Consider the following 18,600-nt stretch of genomic DNA (forward strand, 5'->3'; position numbering starts at 1 on the left):
CTTCCCTAACCTCCCATCATTTCCTGGGCTGATTCAGACCTCCCTCTTCAGCGATCCCCATACATTCTGTATGTACGTTCTACTGGAGCATTTGTCATATTTGGATTATAATCATTTACGTGCTGTCTCTTCCCAGCCCCCCTGACATATAAAGCCTGTGGCAACTCAGAATAAGGATCCCTTGACAGATCAAATGTGTAGATGAGGTAGTCTGTCAAGGATAGAGGGGAAATTATAGCAGTTATAGTAGGAGATCTAGAATTTTAGATTCAGCAGGAACACATGAGGTCTCCGCCAGGGTGACAGCTCCAAGTGGGACAAACAGGCTGTTTGTGTGGCAAGGCCACCTTGACCTCTAGCTCTACCCAAACAATCAGAGATGATGGATCTAACTCCAGGTGTCACTGAGGCCTAAAGCAAGAGAGAACGGTGCCCATGTGGCTTTCTTTAATTATGAATGAAAATGGTTCCCCCAAACTATTTTTTCTTTCTGGGACTCGGAGTGGCAGTAATGAGCATGAGCACAACCAAAGGCAGAATTGTATATCTCAGCCACCAGACTTCCTTAAGCCCAGCTATTGTTCTTGCAGTGAGAAAATCCATGCAATTGAAGTCCTGTGTAACTGGCTGAGCACTGAAAGAGACACGTCTCTGTGAAACTAACATTATGTTGTCAGGATCTGCATTTGCCTCTTCTGTGACATTATTAAGAAGAAAGAGAGAGGGATTTCTTAACCATTGGTGTCTGTGGACAATGCTGGATACCCTGGCAGGCCATGGTTAGCAGCTGCTGATGTGCCCAGACAGACGTTTATTGATAGGAAACTAGATCAGTGGCACCTCTTCATGGGGATGGATAATTGACCAATGACAGGATGATTAGTTGGTGACATTTGACCCTCAGCTTCTATTGCTTGTGATGACTGACTTGCTTTCCTAGTCACTGTATCTGAAAAAGCTCAATGATTTTAAATTGACACCCAGAGGGAGAATGCTACAGAGCTGAATGACTAACACTTTCCCCATCTAAGAAGCAGGAGATCTGGCAATCCTGGAAACTCTTCCTCTGGGAAAACCCAATCACATGGTACACTGGCTTTAAAAATTCAGATTTTTTTGTAGATGATGACTACGAAGGCAAAGGACTCAGGCGGGAATTGTCTTGATCACGGCAGCCTAATTTCTTAAGGGAGGATATAATTGTTTTGTGCATAAAGATATCTTTTGTGCGTCTGTTTTCATTCAAAGAAATAATTTCTTCTTTTCCTGAGCCTTTACCTGTAGCCAGGTAGGCAAGCAGAAACTTCTTCCTTGATAGACGATGCTTGTGCCTAACCACAGGCCACGGGTGTCTAGTACCCGTCCCCCTGTGGTGTCCTGGAGGGGCTGACCTTGAAACATTACCCCTGACCGTTCCTCCTCCCCCCTCATTTGCTTTCATTCAATTAGTAAACATTTCTTGAGCCTTCTACTGTGCCAGGCACTGTTCTAAGCACTAGGGATAGAGCACTGAATAAAGCAAACATTAGTGCTGTCCCAGAGCTGACCTTCTTGCCAGTGGGAGATAAACAGTAAACAACACTGTTTGTAACATGTCAAATTCTTCAAAGGGCTGTGGTACCAACCAGGAGGGGGACTAGGGCATAGAGACAGTGCAGTTTTAGAGGCAGTGGTCAGGGAAGGCCAGTGCAGAGCCTGAAGGAAGGGAAGAGCAAACCATCTGGGGACTTGGGGATAAGCATCAGAGGCAGAGTACTGAGGCCTCAAGGGCGAGCGTGTCTGGCAGGTGGCAGGAGCAGCGAGAGGCCACTGTGGCTAGAGCTGGGTGAGGGGCAGAGAGCAAGAAGCAAGGCGAGGGAGGTGACTTGGAGACAGCCCTGAGATTTGTTGCTGTTTCTGTATTCAGTCACGAACTTCGAGAATCATCCCACCCACCACCACACATCCATCCTGGTGTTTCATTAGCACCACGAGAGGACAGTTTTCTTGGCTAAGGAGAAGAGGGGCAGGGCAGGGGAGGCCGGCACGCCTTCAGAAACGCCTTCGTTGCTCCTGACCTGCCTTTATCCCACCAGCTCCTGGAAGAGAAACTGCAGAGGCATCCAGTCCTTGCAGCTTATAGGAAACTTGCTCCCCAGTTCTTTCTTTTCTTTCTCTCTCCCAAGAGCTAGAAGCAGGCCGTGTGACTGGGAAATAAAGAAGGGTGGCTTTGTTGTTGCTAGGTTTACAGGGACAGCCAAAGTTATTCACTGTATATGAGAAAAAAAGAGAGACAGAGTCTGGAATATACCTTACAAGTGGGTAACTAAGTTGTAATTATATCACTTTTGTGCCACTTTTTTTTTTTTAATTTGGAAGGTTCAGCTCACTTTAAAGATTATATTTATTTATTTGACAGACGGAGATCACAAGCAGGCAGAGAGGCAGGCAAAGATCGGGGAGTGGGTGGGGGGGGGGAACATGCTCCCCACTGAGCAGGGAGCCCGATGTGGGGCTCGATCCCAGGCCCTGGGATCATGACTTGAGCTGAAGGCAGAGGCTTTAACCCACTGAGCCACCCAGGTGCCCCTTTGTGCCACTTAAAAACATTAAGATTTAAATAACAAGAAATCTTCAGAGGCCTGACCACATAAAAAGACCAGGGTAAAGTCATAATAACTAACCAATCTACCTAATGTCTTAGTTTATAGTCCCTCTGTCACCTTAGTTTAAGACTTACTATCTTTCTACTTGCTAATCATGGTATCTTCATCAGTGTTTTCAGGCTGATATGAGAATCACATATGCTGTGTATTACGCAGGCCTGTCACCCAGGCCTTTTCAGCTAATCAGTGACAGCACTTTGCGAAAACCCTAATTATAGGATAGTCAGTTGAATTAACAATTTTTACATTAGCCTGAAAATGATTGTTTTGTAATTGATATGCACAATACTGTAAGTAAAACTCCCTTACTACTTTAACTACAAACCTTAATTGCAAGTAGGTAGGCTGTCTGGAGAGAAACCACGCACGTAGATGTAATTAAATAAACCCAGAGTCTCTCCAGGTGCTATGAGGATTAAGGAGTTATGGACACAAAAACAGAGTTCCTCAGTTGAAAAGTGTTACGTGAACATAATATGTTAGGACAAAATGGGATGGGTTCAGTCCAAAGTATGTTCTTGGTGGGCCTTCATAATCTCTTTAATCTACGGGGCTGAGCCTTTTTATTTTGCAGTAGGAATAAACCAGTTTTACCACTTAGAAAAGTTAATCTGGCACAGAATGTCCGAAGCACAAATCAGTTTATGTCTTGCAGTTTTGTTTTGTTTTTTTTTTTTAAGATTTTATTCATTTATTTGACAGAGAGAGAGAGAGAGATCACACGCAGGCAGAGAGAGAAGGAAGCAGGCTCCCCGCTGAGCAGAGAGCCCGGTTTGGGGCTCCATCCCAGAACTCTGGGATCACGACCCGAGCCGAAGGCAGAGGCTTTAACCCACTGAGCCACCCAAGCGCCCCTATGTCTTGCAGTTTTTAAACATAGGGAAAATGAAGCAATAGCTAGTTTATCTTTAAAAAAAAAAAAAGCAGGTGTGCCACTGTGGTCCATTTTCATCCCAGGGTATTTTTCTTTCTCAGGGAGCTGTCAAGCCCATGCCTGGTTCAGCTGCCCTTTCACTGTTGCGTGGCTACAACCAATACCAGATGATCTCCTCAGTTTGTAAATGATGGGGACCTCTTTCGGACTGCTATTTTTCCTTCTTCCCACTGCTTACCGCCCTGCCAGGCTATTGCTCACCCACTTACCTCCCAAAGGATAAGCACAGAAAAGAAGAAGGAGAGGAATCACAAACCATTCCATTTTGTTTCCCATTTAATAGCTCCAAATGAAGGCTTGGTCAATAAGAGTGGGGAGAGGAACCAAAGCTAATGACACAAAGGATGTTTGGTAATTGTTTGAGTATTCTCTGTATCTGTGCTGCCCTCAGTCTCTTACAGGACCGCAGATAATTTCTGGTTGAAGACAGTGCTTTTGTAGTACGGAGACGGACGTGGGTCCTTGCAGCGATTTCCAGGTGCCCAGGACAGTACTGTGTGCCGTGAGCACTCAATAAACACTCATTGACTGAACTGACAGCATAGTATGTTAGTGCAACTAAAGGGAGTTCTATCTATCAACTAAATTGGACATCATATTTGCTCAGTGTGTCTGATCTAAGTGTATGTGAGGAAACTGCTAACGATTTGGCATCTCCAGCAAAGGACTGAGATTAAGCTGTGGAGTTCAGCGCTCACATTAGCACAGGGAAGGGCGCCTGCCTCATGCACTTCACACCGCTTCCATTTCATTCTGTCTGAGTGCTGCGCAGGCAAGCAGTCCATCCATTTACATCACGAGAGCCTTCTTTGCAACCTAGAGAGCGAGAAATTTCCTTTTTTATAGTTTAAAGAATACAACAAACACTAAATATATGACTCCTCTGGCTTGGATTAAGATTGCCTATAATTCTAGTCAAAATTGGAAAGATATTTTACAAAATTTGCTTCATATCAGTCATGTTGAGCATCATCTGTCACAGCCCTGAACCAAAGAATTCTTCCTTGTCTCCCAGATCCATGATTTATTTACCAAGTGTTGTTTCTCTCTCAGCCTGTCTGCCTCACACTAAAGTCTTCTCTTATCACCCTCAGACCTCAGAACTCTGATTCCCAGAAAAATTGTTGAATAAAAAATTGTATCTGTGGTTCCCAGTAGACACTGGAGCCTGGGCTGGGTGAATACTTAGGGGACCAGAAATCCTGGAGCCTGGAAACGGATAGCAGAGTTTGGGGGCTTGGTAAATATGTCTCAGTCAGTTTCATCCTAGAGGTATTTCGAGACCAGAAAATATTGCTATGGCAACTAAGTTGCATGTTAAAAATACAGGAGGGGCACCAGAATTCAGATACTCTTTGGAAAAGCAGGAAAGGTTAAATGCCAAAAAAATCTGTGTGTGTGTGTGTGTTTGATTTACCTCACATGTCAGCCATTTATCTCTCTTGAGTGATTACAGAACTTGACAACTAGTCATCATAAAATATAGCTGGGTACATGAAAAGAAAAATTTTTCTAGTTTTCAAAGATTAACCCATCAAGAAGACATTTTTACACAGGATATCAGCCCTATTTGACTCAATATTTCACAAATAAACATAGGTTTAGTAATTATCCAGAATTTTTACATCAGACTCTTGTAAGAAAAATCTTCAGAAACAATCACAAAACAAGTAATAAAATGGCAATAAATACCTAACTATCAATAATTACTTTGAATGTGACTAAATGCTACAATCAAAAGACATAGGGTAGCAGAATGGATTAAAATAACAAGACCCACTTATATGCTGCCTACTAGAGACTCATTTTGTTTGTTTGTTTATTTATTTATACATACATACATACATACATACAGGGGACTCATTTTAGACCTAAAGACATCTACAGATTAAAGGTAAGGTCATGGAGAAACATCTGTCATGCAAATGGATGTCAAAAGAAAACCAGAGTAGTAATTACTTATATGAGATAAAATAGATTTTAAAACAAAGACTCTAAAAAAAGATGAAGAGGGACAGTACATAATAATAAAGGGAACAACCCAACAAGAAGATACAACAGCTTTAGATATTTATGTACCCAACATAGGAGCACAGAAATACATAATACAGTTAGTAACAAGCATGAAGGAACTAATCAATAATATAATAGTAGGGGACTTTAACACCCCATTTATATCAATGGACAGATCATCTAAACAAAATCAACAAGGAAATAATGGCTCTGAATGACCCAGTGGACCAGAAAAATTTAACAGATATAATCAAGTCATTCCATCCTAAAACAGCAGAATACACATTCTTTTCAGGTACACTTGGGACATTCTCTAGAATAGATCACATACTAGGTCACAAATCAGGTCTCAACAAATTCAAAATGATTGAAACATACCGGGCATCTTTTCCAACCAAAACACTTTGAAATTAGAACTCAACCACAAGAAAATATCTGGAATGACCACAAATACATGGAGGTTAAATAATATGCTCCTAAACAATGAATGGGTCAACCAGGAAATTTAAAAGAACATGGAAGTAAATGAAAATGAACACATGACCATCCAATTTGGATGCAGCAAAAGCGGTTCTAAGAGGGAAGTTCATAGCGATACAGACCTACCTCAAGAAGCAAGAAAAATCTCAAATAAACAACCTAACCTTACACCTAAAGGAGCTAGGAAAAGGACAAAAAGCAAAGCCTAAAACCAGCAGAGGAAAGGAAATAATAAAGATTAGAGCAGAAATAAATGACATAGAAACTAAAAATAAAAACAACAGAACTCATCAATGAAACCAGGAACTGGTTCTTTGAAAATATCGATAAAATTGATAAACCTACAGGTAGATGTGTCAGGAAAAAAAGAGAGGACTCAAATAAATAAAACCACAAATGAGAGAGGAAAAATAACACCACAGAAAGAGAGTTAGAAAAGAATGTTATGAGAAATTATATGCCAACAAATTGGACAACCTAGAAGAAATGGACAAATTCCTAGAAATGTCTAAACTGACAAAACTGAAACAGGAAGAAATAGGAAATTTGAACAGACTGATAACCAGCAAAGAAATTGAATCAGTGATCAAAAAACTTCCAACAAAGATCCAAGACTAGATGGTTTGAGAGGCGAAGTTTACCAAACATTTAAGGAAGGTGAATACCTATTCTTCACAAGCTATTCCAAGAAAAGAAAAGGAAGGAGAACTTCCAAATTCATTCTACGAGACCAGCATTATCCTAATACCAAAACTGGATAAAGACACCACAAGAAAAAAAAAAGAGAACTGCAGGCCAGTATCTCTGATAAACATAAATGCAAAAATCCTCAGTAAAATACTAGCAAACTGAACCCAACGATACATTTAAAAAATCATTCACCACAATCAAGTGGGATTTATTCCTGGGTTGCAGAGGCGGTTCAATATTCACAAATCAATCAACATGATACATCACAGCAGTAAGATAAAGGATAAGAACCATATGATTATTTCACTAGATTCAGAAAAAGCATTTGACAAAGCACAACATCCATTCATGGTAAAATCCCTCAACAAAGCAGGTTTAGAAGGAACACATCTCAACATAATAAAAGCCATCTATGAAAAACCCACAGCTTACATCATCCTCAATAGGGAAAAACTGAGAGCTTTTCCTCTAAGGTCAGGAATAAGTCAAGGATGTCCATTCTCACCGCTTTTATTCAACATAGTACTAGAGAGTCCTAGCCACCGCAGTCAGACAACAAAAAGGAAGAAAAGGCATCTAGATCGTTAAGGAAGAGGTAAAAGTATCATTATTTGCACATGACATGATACTATATATAGAAAACCCAAAAGACTCCACCAAAAAACTAATAGAACTGATAAACCAATTCAGTAAAGTCTCAGAAAACAAAATCTATGTAAAGAAATCTGTTGCATTTCTAGGGGTGCCTGGGTGGCTCAGTGGGTTGGGCCTCTGCCTTCGACTCGGCTCGTGGTCTCGGGGTCCTGGAATCGAGTCCCGCATCAGGCTCTCTGCTCAGCAGGGAGCTTGCTTCCCCCTAACGCCTGCCTGCCTCTCTGCCTACTTGTGCTCTCTCTCTGTCAAAAAAATAAAATTTAAAAAAAAAAAAAAAGAAAGAAAGAAATCTGTTGCATTTCTATACACCAGTAATGAAGCAGCAGAAAGAGATATTAAGGAATCAGTCCCATTTTTAAAAATTTTATTTATGATTATTTTTGTAATGATGTATTTGTGAGGGGGGGTGGTGGGGGGATTGTGGAGAGACAGAGGGAGGGAGAATCTTTTTTTTTTTTTAAGATTTTATTTATTTGACAGAGATATCAAGTAGGCGGAGAGGCAGGCAGAGAGAGAGGAGAAAGCAGGCTCCCTGCTGAGCAGAGAGCCCGTTGCGGGGCTTGATCCCAGAACCCTGGGATCATGACCTGAGCAGAAGGCAGAAGCTTTAACCCACTGAGCCACCCAGGCACCCCAGGAATCAGTCCCATTTATAGTTGCACCCAAAATAGTAAGATACCTAGAAATAAAATAAATCTAACCAAAGAGGTGAAAGACCTGTACTCTGGAAACTATAAAACAGTGATGAGAGAAATTTAAGATGACACAAAGAAATGGAAACACGTTCCATGCTCATGGATTGGAAGAGCAAATATTTTTAAAATGTCTATATTACCCAAAACTATTTATTTAATGTGGTCCCTAACAAAATACCAACATCATTTTTCACAGAACTAGAACAAACAATCCTGAAATTTGTACGGAACCACAAAAGACCCTGAATAGCCAAAGCAATCTTGAAAAAGAAAAGCAAAGCTGGAGGCATCACAGTTCTGGACTTTAAGTTATGTTACAAAGCTGTAGTAATCAAAACAGTATGGTACTGGCATAAAAATAGACACATAGATCAATAGAACAGAATAGAAAACTTAATAATAAACCCACAATTATATGGCCAGTTAATCTTCAACAAAGCAAGAAAGAATATGCAATGGGAAATGACAGCCTCTTCAAATGATGTTGAGAAGAGTGGAGAGCAACATGCAAAATAAACTGAATCACTTTCTTATATCAGACACAAAAATAAATTCAAAATTGATCAAAGGCCTAACTGTGAGACCCGAAACTATAAAAATCCTAGAAGAGAGTGCAGCAGTAATTTCTCTGGCATTGGCCATGGCAACATATTTTTAGATATGTCTCCTGAGGCAAGGGAAACAAAAGCAAAAATACAGTGTTGAGTTATAAAAGTCAACACCCCCTCCAAAAAAAACCAATTAAAAATGGACAGAATACCTGAATAGACATTTCTCCAAAGAAGACACACAGATGGCCAACAGACACATGAAAAGATGTTCATCATCACTTACCATGAGGGAAATGCAAATCAAAACTACGATGAGATATCACCTCCCATCTGTCAGAATGGCTAAAATCAACAACACAAGAGACAACTGTCGGTGAGGACGTGGAGAAAAAGGAACACTGGTGCACTGTTGGTGCGAATGCACACTGCCACAGCCACTCTGGAAAATAGTATGGTGGTTCCTCAAAAAGTTAAAAATGGAACTACTCTAGGATCCAGCAGTTGTACTACTGGGTGTTTACCCAAAGAATGCAAAAACACTAAATCAAAGGGATACATGCATCCTGATGTTCATAGCAGCACTATTTACAATAGCCAAGATATGGATGCAGCCCAGGTGACCATCGACTGATGAATGGATAAAGAAGATGCGGTGTACATTGAGATACCACCTTACACCAGTTAGAATGGCCAAAATTAGCAAGACAGGAAACAACATGTGTTGGGGGGGGATGCGGAGAAAGGGGAACCCTCTTACACTGTTGGTAGGAATGCAGGTTGGTGCAGCCTCTTTGGAGAACAGTGTGGAGATTCCTCAAGAAATTAAAAATAGAGCTTCCCTATGACCCTGCCATTGACTTAGGTATTTACCCCAAAGATACAGATGTAGTGAAAAGAAGGGCCATCTGTACCCCAATGTTTATAGCAGCAATGGCCACGGTCGCCAAACTGTGGAAAGAACCAAGATGTCCTTCAACGGACAAATGGATAAAGAAGATGTGGTCCATATACACTATGGAGTATTATGCCTCCATCAGAAAGGATGAATACCCAACTTTTGTAGCAACATGGACGGGACTGGAAGAGATTATGCTGAGTAAAATGAGTCAAACAGAGAGAGTCAATTATCATATGGTTTCACTTATTTGTGGAGCATAACAAATAACATGGAGGACAAGGGGAGATGGAAAGGAGAAGGGAGTTGAGGGAAATTGGAAGGGGAGGTGAACCATGAGAGATTATGGACTCTGAAAAACAACCTGAGGGGTTTGAAGGGGCGGGGGGTGGGAGTTTGGGGGAACCAGGTTGTGGGTATTAGGGAGGGCACAGATTACATGGAGCACTGGGTGTGGTGCAAAAACAATGAATACTGTTACGCTGAAAAGAAATAAATAATTAAAAAAAAAGACATGGTGTATATATACAGTGGAATATGAAAGAACTTCATCTTGCCATTTGCAGGGACATGGATGGAGCTAGAGAATACAAGGCTAAGCAAAACAAGTCCGAGAAAGACAAATACCATATGAAATCACTCATATGTGGACTTTAAGAAACAAACAAACAAGCAATGGGAAAGAGAGAGAGAGAAGCAAACCAAGGAACAGACTCTGAACAAACTGATGGTTACCAGAAGGGAGGGGGCAGGGGGATGGGGGAAATAGGGGATGGGGATTGAGGAGCACACTTAGCATGATGAGCACAGAGCAGTGATACATGGATGTGTTGAATCATGATATCATACACCTAAAACTAATATGCCATTGTTTATTAAGTAACTGGAATTAAAATAAAAAACTTTAAAAAAAGTAAGACCCTCTAAAACAAATACTGCTTCACCAATAGTTCTCTAAACAATTGTTTTTAACACCAGGATCATTCACCTTGGAAGAGCAAATAAAAGGGAAGCATCAACCTACCCTTTCTGTGGTTTCATTCCGGCAGATGCTTTCCACACTGCTCCCCAGTCCCCCACCCTCATAGCCCGTACAGGGTCACAGAAATGTGGCTGTTCTCCTGAGAGCTTACGAGAGCATAGGGCTTTCAGCAAATTGCCCCGAATTTTTACACATTTAATACATCAGATTGCTTAAGTATATCTTTTGAGTATGAGGTGAATAAAGCTATTCTGAAAACTGGTGAAGGGTCACCTCAATTTAAGATTAACCCTTGAATTAATACAGTGCAGCAGTCTACCTTTGAAAACCTCCATTCCTCAGGTGCCCTTAAATCAGAGATCCCCCGCTCCCCAGGAACCCAATTTTGTCACCTTGTTAAGTTGCTTTTGGTGCCTCATGGTAGCACCTGATGCAGTCTCTCTCTCTTTTTTAAGCTTAGCCCTTTGTAAACTGGTCACCCCGGGGCACTTGATCGAAACATTCTGAACCAGCAGAAGCATTGAGATCAAGAAAAAATCCTCCCACGTCCCCTTCTTTCCTCTCCCATCTGTCCACCTCCATTTTGCATCCTTCTCCAAGGAAAAACGATTATGATGACAGGCTGCTTGGTGCACTTTAGGGACTCCTTTGTGCAACTTTCCTGGACACTCAGGGGCTGAGGTCCAGCTGAGGCATCCTTTTTGTCTTTCTGCTGCATTGCCTCTTTTAGCAATGTATTAGATTCAGTAGAAGGGGTATTGGTTACCTAGATAAATGCAGTGTATGCTTTTACTTCTCCCTGGGTTTTCTTTCCTTCCCTTCCCTTAAAACCTAACAGTAGGATCCTTTTTCTTCCTTTTGCCTTATGATATCCGAAACCGTGTCCCTCAATGATTAGGACATTACCAGCTTTGCCACGTTATTCTTTTACTGTAAATGATACCCTAGTCTAGACTGTTCAGATTTTCCATACAGTTTAATGTTGAGAAATGGCTAATGGTCCTTTTCCTTGCCATGTCTTAACAGTAGCTGTGAAGCTCTAGCTGCTTCATTGTCTCCATGTAAGAGGTGAAGAAACCAAAGTATAATTGAGTTCCTTTCTCTTTTTCTCTCCACGATGAACGTGACATGCAGCTGGTGCTAAAAGTCTAGCTGGGAAGATTCCAGCATGTTGCACGGTCTTTACAGAGCCTCGTATGGCCTTAAAAAGAAAACGAGAGAAGGCATCACACCTTCTGGTTCAACCCATCCTCTTTCCTAAGGGTGTAAATTATAGACACTTTCATTAAATATTGTGGCTAGGCCTTGACAACATTTGTTTTTATTACTAGCCTTCGTTTGCTTCAAAGGAGCTTACATTTGGGCAGCATTTAGCCACAAATAACAGAACCAGATTAAGACAGACTTTTTAAATGTGTGTGTTTGTTCTGTTTTCACTTGTTTGTTTGGGTCTCACGCAACAAAATGTCGGCAGGTGGATGTGGCTGGCATTAGTTCCGCAAATCAGCAAGCCCTTCGGTCTTTCTTGGTCTTTTTCACATGTATTTTTGCCTCAGAGTAAAATGACCTCTGCGAAGGCTTTAACTACTTTGTCTGCATTTAGGCAGGAAGAGGGAGAGGGCAAAGAGTAAAGAGTCCTGCCAGCCACTTCTGTACCTTTTTACTAGAAAAGCCCAAGCTTTATTTGGAACTCCACCTAGCTGACTTCCACTGAGTCAGGAGGTGGAACTGGGTCATACCCTCAGCCCTAGCAAGGTTGGAGAAGTTGGGGGTCACGGTAAGGGGTTGGCCCATCCAGTGGGCAGTTCCGCCATGCAACCCTACCTCCTGCTTGACATTTCATATCTACCTTGGAAGTTGTATAAATCCCCATATTTCATGTGGTCTCTGTTTTGTTTTTTTTTAAACAGCCTTATTGAGATTTAAGTCATATATAATTTACCACTTAAAGTATACAATTCAGCAGGGTTTTTTTTTTTTCATTTATTTTTTAAAGATGCCCTTTAAGCTTATAGCTTCTAGATGTATCCAAAACAGTAAATATAATAATTATATTTTATATTATTCTCAGCTTCAAAAATGTTCTGTAAATAAAAAGCCTGTGTCTGCTCACTGGGTAGTTCTGATCCAAAACAAGCAGAATTACTGATCATCTGTGTTTGTTTTCTCTATCTCTCTCTCTCTCTTTTTTAATAATATGAGGGTTTCTTTTCTTTTTTTAAAAAAAAAATTTATTTGAGAGAGAGCAAGAGAATACAGGAGAGGGAGAAGCAGACTGAGTGGGGAACCACCCCCCGCTCCACCACATGCAGGACTTGATCCCAGAACCCCAAGATCATGCTCTGAGCCAAAGGTGGGTGCTTAACCTACTGAGCCACCCAGATGCCCCCTTTGGGCACTCTTACTTCCTCTTTTATCTTTTAGTGCAGCCAGGGTTAAGGTTACTGTCTCAACTCAGGCACAGCTCAGTGCCTGACAGCAGGAGCCAGTGATCTCCTTCTTACTCTGTTTCAGTGGTACTATTTGGGTTGATCCTTCCTTAAATTGTAGTGGTAAGAACCAAGAATAAGTCTTGAGTATTGAAGAAGGCACAGGGCAGGCCACCAAGCTTGCTCTGTGAAACTGTCAAGGCATAACCAATTCGGGAATAGGGAGTGCTCCATGTCTTACACCTTTTGCGTAAGAGGTTTGAGCCAAAAATTCTACTAGCAATTAAGTCCTTTTGCTTCTGACTTGCTGGGACTCTCCCGACATATACATAACTCAAGAACTTTGTGGGACAGTGTAGTTGTGGTCTAGTGTAATAGATTTTATTCCTAAATTCCTTAGGTATATACCATTTAATTGTCCTCTCATGCCTAATGCAGCCCTTTCTTCCTGGAGGTTAAAAAATAATAATAAAATAGGACACCTGGGTGACTCAGTTAACATCCAACTTTTGATATCATCTCAGGTCTTGATCTTGGGGTTGTGAGTTCAAGCCCTGCATTGAACTCCACGCCAGTTTTTTTTTTTTTTTTTACTTTAAATAAATAAATAAATAAATAACATCTATAGTCAAATAGTATCTCTATTAGGAAGCTTATTATAGCCCTATTAGAAAGACATAAGGCATTTTCTATAGGGAATTGTTTGAGAGTTGGTGGTAAACCAGATAAATAATATCTTGATAACAGGCTTCTTGGTAGAGCGGGTAAATGGCTTTGATTGTGTTCACTATAGGGAGATTTCACCTGTATATTTTAGACTCAAAGAAAAAGTAGAAAAGTCATGGAGATTAGTTGTGACTTTTTGGGAAGAACGTGTTAAATAGAGTCATCCATGTAAAATTGGTTTCATTAAAGATTCCAAATGAGTAGTTCCGTTAACAGGCCAAGCGCTGTAAGGTTTTTATTGCTCTGTAGTCATAGACAGCCCTGGTCAGCTATCTTGTAAGATGCTTTTTATACTCACAGTAGAAAGAGCTGGAGAGATAACGAGGGGATAGATCCATACAAATCTGTCTTCTGGTGACCAATAAACAACTCAGCACTGTCTGCCTGATTAGTGTGGTTTAGCCCATGGTGTCTTCTTCCTCTATAAATGATACATTATTTTACTGCTGTCATATTAACTACCTTATCAGTGACTATATAATGTGTGTGTGTGTGTGTGTGTGTGTGTGTGTGTGTGTGTGTGTTGTTTATTGACTTTAAACATCCCTGTAACATCTTCATCCTATCGTGCTATTCCTATGCCATCTGGAGAGTGGTGATCAGTGACTGTCCTCTGTTGACTGTCCTGTGTGCACACATCCTTAATTTGAGAATATGGCTCCTGGGCATTTCATCAGTTCAGGGAGGAGAGAGGGTTTGAGAATGGTTTTCAGGGCTTTATTTTTAATTGGAGCTTTTTTTTCCCCCAGTCTCATTCCCTTCTTGTTCTTTTACCCTTAGGGGAAATACCAGAAATTTGGGGTGAAAAGAAAGCCAAAAATTGTCAGGACAGTTGTCATGGTAACAAAAATAGGATTAGGACTATTGCAGAATCCAAAAACTCCATGTGGAATTTGCTACATGAAAATCTTTGGAAGCACTTTCAACAGAAGAAAGATTTTAGACATTTCTAGGCTAAGCTCAGCCTTAGTTTAAACTATACCTTTATTTCTTGCCTTGATGCCATAACTCTTTACTGCTCAATAAGGAACAGCTTTAGTTTTCTTTCTATTCCTGGTACCAGCAAGCTTTTTCTGGAAAGGGCTGGGGAGTGGATATTTTAGACTTTGTAAGCCATAGTTTCTGTTAAAATTGCTCAACTCTGCTGAGTGGGCATGGCTCTGTTCTGATAAAACTTTATTTACAAAAATAGGCAGTTATGGGCACAGTTTACTAATGCTTAATCTATCCAGCTCCTTTCCTAACAGCTCTGGTCCATAGGTGAAAGCAAAGATTTAGGGAAGTCCATTTGCCTTTTACAGTGTCACAGTATGTTAGTAATAATACTTATAAGCCTTATATTAAAAGGTATAAATATTAATATTAGTGTTTAATTTGGGGACAAGATGCACACCATGACCTGGTGGTTTTTCCCGCTGTGTTTGTAGGAGGAGAGCCTTCAGGGATGGCCAAGGAGAGTCTGGGAGGAAGCCTGGCAGAGAGACTTCAGCCTCATCCCTGACCTTAGTAGAGCACTTCTACTTTTCTCTCTTAGGGAGATTGAGGTTCTTCTAAGATGTTTGTGAAGGGGTTCTGCTACTGAAGAACATTATCGAAAATATTGGTTTACATTTTTAACATTTAGTATAATGCCTTTTTAGAGTGGATACTTTATAAGAAGTACCAAGGATGTGTCATGTATTACTTTTGCAATTTAAAAAACAAAACATTAAAATAAGAGGAACTACAAATCACCTATGTTAAACTTCATCTCCCTTCCTTCTCCTACCTGCACCCCACAAAACAGATTTTAAATCTGAGAGTCCAGGGTTCTAAGACAGAGGCAGAGTTGAGACTCATGTCTCCTGCCTGCTGCCACTACTAGATATGCCATATTGCCCAGCAATGTCCTCGTGTCCATCAGAGGCTGTGGGAGGGTCAGTGGAGCTTTTAGTGCTCCGCTAGGCTGAGGAGATCATCTGACCCAGAATGTCCCTGAAGACACACTGTTTTCTTCCCTGCTCACACGCTCCTTCTCCCTTTGAGCTACCAGGAGCCCCCAAGCACCCGATTGCCCTAGCTAATGAGGGTGTGAACTGCCGAAAGCTGGAGTAATTCCAGCACCAGCGATTGGAGGTTACCATGGGCACATCACCCAGCCTCTGACACCTGAACACTGGTTATGTGAAGAGCCCTGGCTACGGCAGTCTCATGTGTGACTCAGACAGGCTGCCTTAGCCAGGTCCCCTTCTGCCTCTGGCATAAATATCAATGTTGACTTTTAGGATCTGGTGCCAGAGTGGGAGGATCCTGGGAAATCTCAGATCTCACTACCTTTGGTATGATTCCTTCCTTGGCTTGTGAGAGTTCTTAATCTTTTCTGTCTGTACCTTTCTGAATGTAAATCAGGGTAGTGATATAGAGCGGTGTGGGGTGTGTGTGTGTGTGTGTGTGTGTTCACGCACCAGTACACGTGCATACACACTTTGGGTGCCTGCATGGTACCAGGACTGTGTTCTCCAGATGTCCATGCACCCACTATGAGCCAAAATACAAAGGAAGTAACAAAGGGGGTCAGCAGATAGGGTTATGGGGCAGAAGGGAGATAAATGTTTGTTCTTCTTAATGAGAAAGGATAAGCCGGATGAACAAAAGAAACCGTTTAACTCACAGAGTGCAGTATTCTAATGCAGCCTCATGCTGAGCTTGAGTCAAAATGGCAAGGTCTAGCTGCAGCTGGGCCTTGGATAGATAGGAGTGATTTATTCATCTCTGCCTCCTTCACTCGGATTTTCTCCTTTCAGCCATCCAGTATCCATCACCAGAAAGCCCGGCTTCTGTACAGGGTTTACACCAGTAACTTGTCCGGGATGCATTCTGAAGGATTAGTGTACATGGTGTGGAGACGGCCCGATGCTCAGTAAACTGTGGTGAATATTCATGTCGGCATCTGGGAGGGTTATTTCTAAAAAGGCAGCTCTTACAGAATACATTCTAAAGAGAGAGTGTTTTTCCTGTCTGATGATCCTTCAACCAAACAAGTGTGGGAGGGAGGGGGAAGCTGCTCTGTAATTCTGTAGAGTATTTATGAGACAGAAAACTGCATTCTTACATCTTCTGCAGCAGGGGGGAAAACCATGCCCCCTTTGCGTTCGGAGCCTTTGCTGGGGCCTCCCGCTCTAGGCGAGACAGGATAGGCGATTCCAGGACCCAAAAAAAAAAAAAAGGCAAAAGTGTTTAGCCTTTGGTCCTGTAACCTACATGACTTTGATCTGATTACAGCTGTTTAGCAGCTAGAAAAGTTCGAGTTGTTAATGTTCAGCTGAAAATGTTTGAATTAAAACTTATGATCCCAGCTTTGAAGACCTGGATCAAGAAAACTGTACCGATTGACCAGTGATCAAAAGAATTCCACTGAAAAACATAATTAGCCATTTTTCCCCTCTAGCCATTACAAAAAATTACATAAAATCTTGCTTTCTTTTTCTTGCTTCTTGCCATGCTTCAAAAGACTTATCACATAGTTACATATTAAATTGATTAATTATCTTTTGTTTATAAGAACTTATCATAGTTAGAATTCTCACTTTTATGTATTGGTTAAGGCGTTACTATTATTAGTCTCACTAATGTGGTCTTTATTTTAGTGGCAAGTCTTATACCTCACGGAGGATTATGATTTGTCAGGCACCTCAGACTTCAAATAGAATAGTCTACTTTAAGTGTTTTCATTCTGTAGCTTGTAACTTATTACAGTTTTATTTTCCTGTTTTGGAACGTAGTTGTTTTCAGGTGAAAGCCTTCACAGAACAATTTCATAGAGGAAGTTCATTAGCAAAGGGACTGAAAGGGAGGAAATGCAGTCGAGGCAAGAATGGGAAAGAGGGCAGACGGGCATCCATTGTGCAGGACCTAGCAGAATGTCTAGGAGATTTGGGACCACGTCTGGGGGCAGGGTGGGGGACAGGAACTTTGCAGAGAGAGGACATGAAAGAGTAACAAGCAATGGCAGGCACAGGTGGTACAGTTGGAGGAGGATGAGGCCCCTGATTGGATGGGCAAGTGCTTTCAAATCATTTTCAGCAAGAGCTCAGGACTTTATAGACTTTATAGATTGTGCCCTATGGGGAAAAGAAGATGATTCAAAGCTGGAGCAAAGGTTGAAACTCATATCAGATTTGGGTGAGAAGGTCTAGGCTGGTAAGAAAGAGAGAGATGGGAAAATAGTACTGGCTGTGTTAAGAGAGACCAGAGGAAAGATTTGGTGAGAGCAAAAATAAAGAGATTATATACCTGAATAGAAAGATTTTTTGCCTTGTAGCTCAGCCCTGCTGGAATGTTCTCTTGCCTGTAATATTCAGAGTCGAGCCTCCCCACCATTGTTTTGCCTGTCCATTCTATCCCTTTATCACCAGGTTGAGAGAATACAAAGCTCTACCTGTAGTTAAATTGTGAGTTCTCCCACAGTCCCAGATTCCTATGAAAACTTGACCTAAGGGAATAGAAAGGAGCCATGGAGCTTATTAAATTTCTCTTTGGCTCTGCTTCTTGGTGCTTTGTAGGCGGCGCATGTGGACATGTATTAGCATGTGGTCAGAGGAGGGGCAGGAGAATAAGGTCAGGAGATGAAATAGCAGTCAGAGTCGACATATTTCATAAATTACCTCCTTAAGTGAGACTCTCCAAAATAGTGTGGGGGTGGAGGGCTGGCTGGGGGGTGTTTCAGATGGAAATGTAATGTAAGAGAGCATTAAAAGATGCTGTACCAAGGTGGACCTACCTGGGTTTTGTGAGAGGGTGATTTATCTCTGGTTCCCTCTCCTCTTTCCATCATCCTCCCCTACCCCATTCCCCGTATCTCCTTCGGTTCAGGTCAGTAGTGTAGCGTGCTGGGGATCCTGGGGAATACTAAGGTATTAGCCATGCA

General features: G+C 41.4%; 1 protein-coding gene across 5 annotated transcripts in view; it reads left to right on the plus strand.

Annotated features, from left to right (window-relative positions):
- The window catches only part of BTBD9 (BTB domain containing 9), a 435,224-nt gene that overhangs the window by 322,207 nt on the left and 94,417 nt on the right, over positions 1-18,600 (plus strand). Inside the window, exon 9 of one of the 5 annotated variants that reach the window (XM_047735015.1) lies at positions 3,621-5,254. The exons of the other annotated variants lie outside the window; for them this stretch is intronic. Coding sequence (XP_047590971.1) covers positions 3,621-3,690 — 70 coding nt within the window. The 3' untranslated portion in view covers positions 3,691-5,254. Of the gene's footprint in view, positions 1-3,620; positions 5,255-18,600 lie in introns of those variants that run through there. 5 annotated transcript variants of the gene reach the window in all.

The sequence above is a fragment of the Lutra lutra genome, chromosome 6 (assembly GCF_902655055.1).
Source record: "Lutra lutra chromosome 6, mLutLut1.2, whole genome shotgun sequence".
Taxonomy (NCBI): Eukaryota; Metazoa; Chordata; class Mammalia; order Carnivora; family Mustelidae; genus Lutra; species Lutra lutra.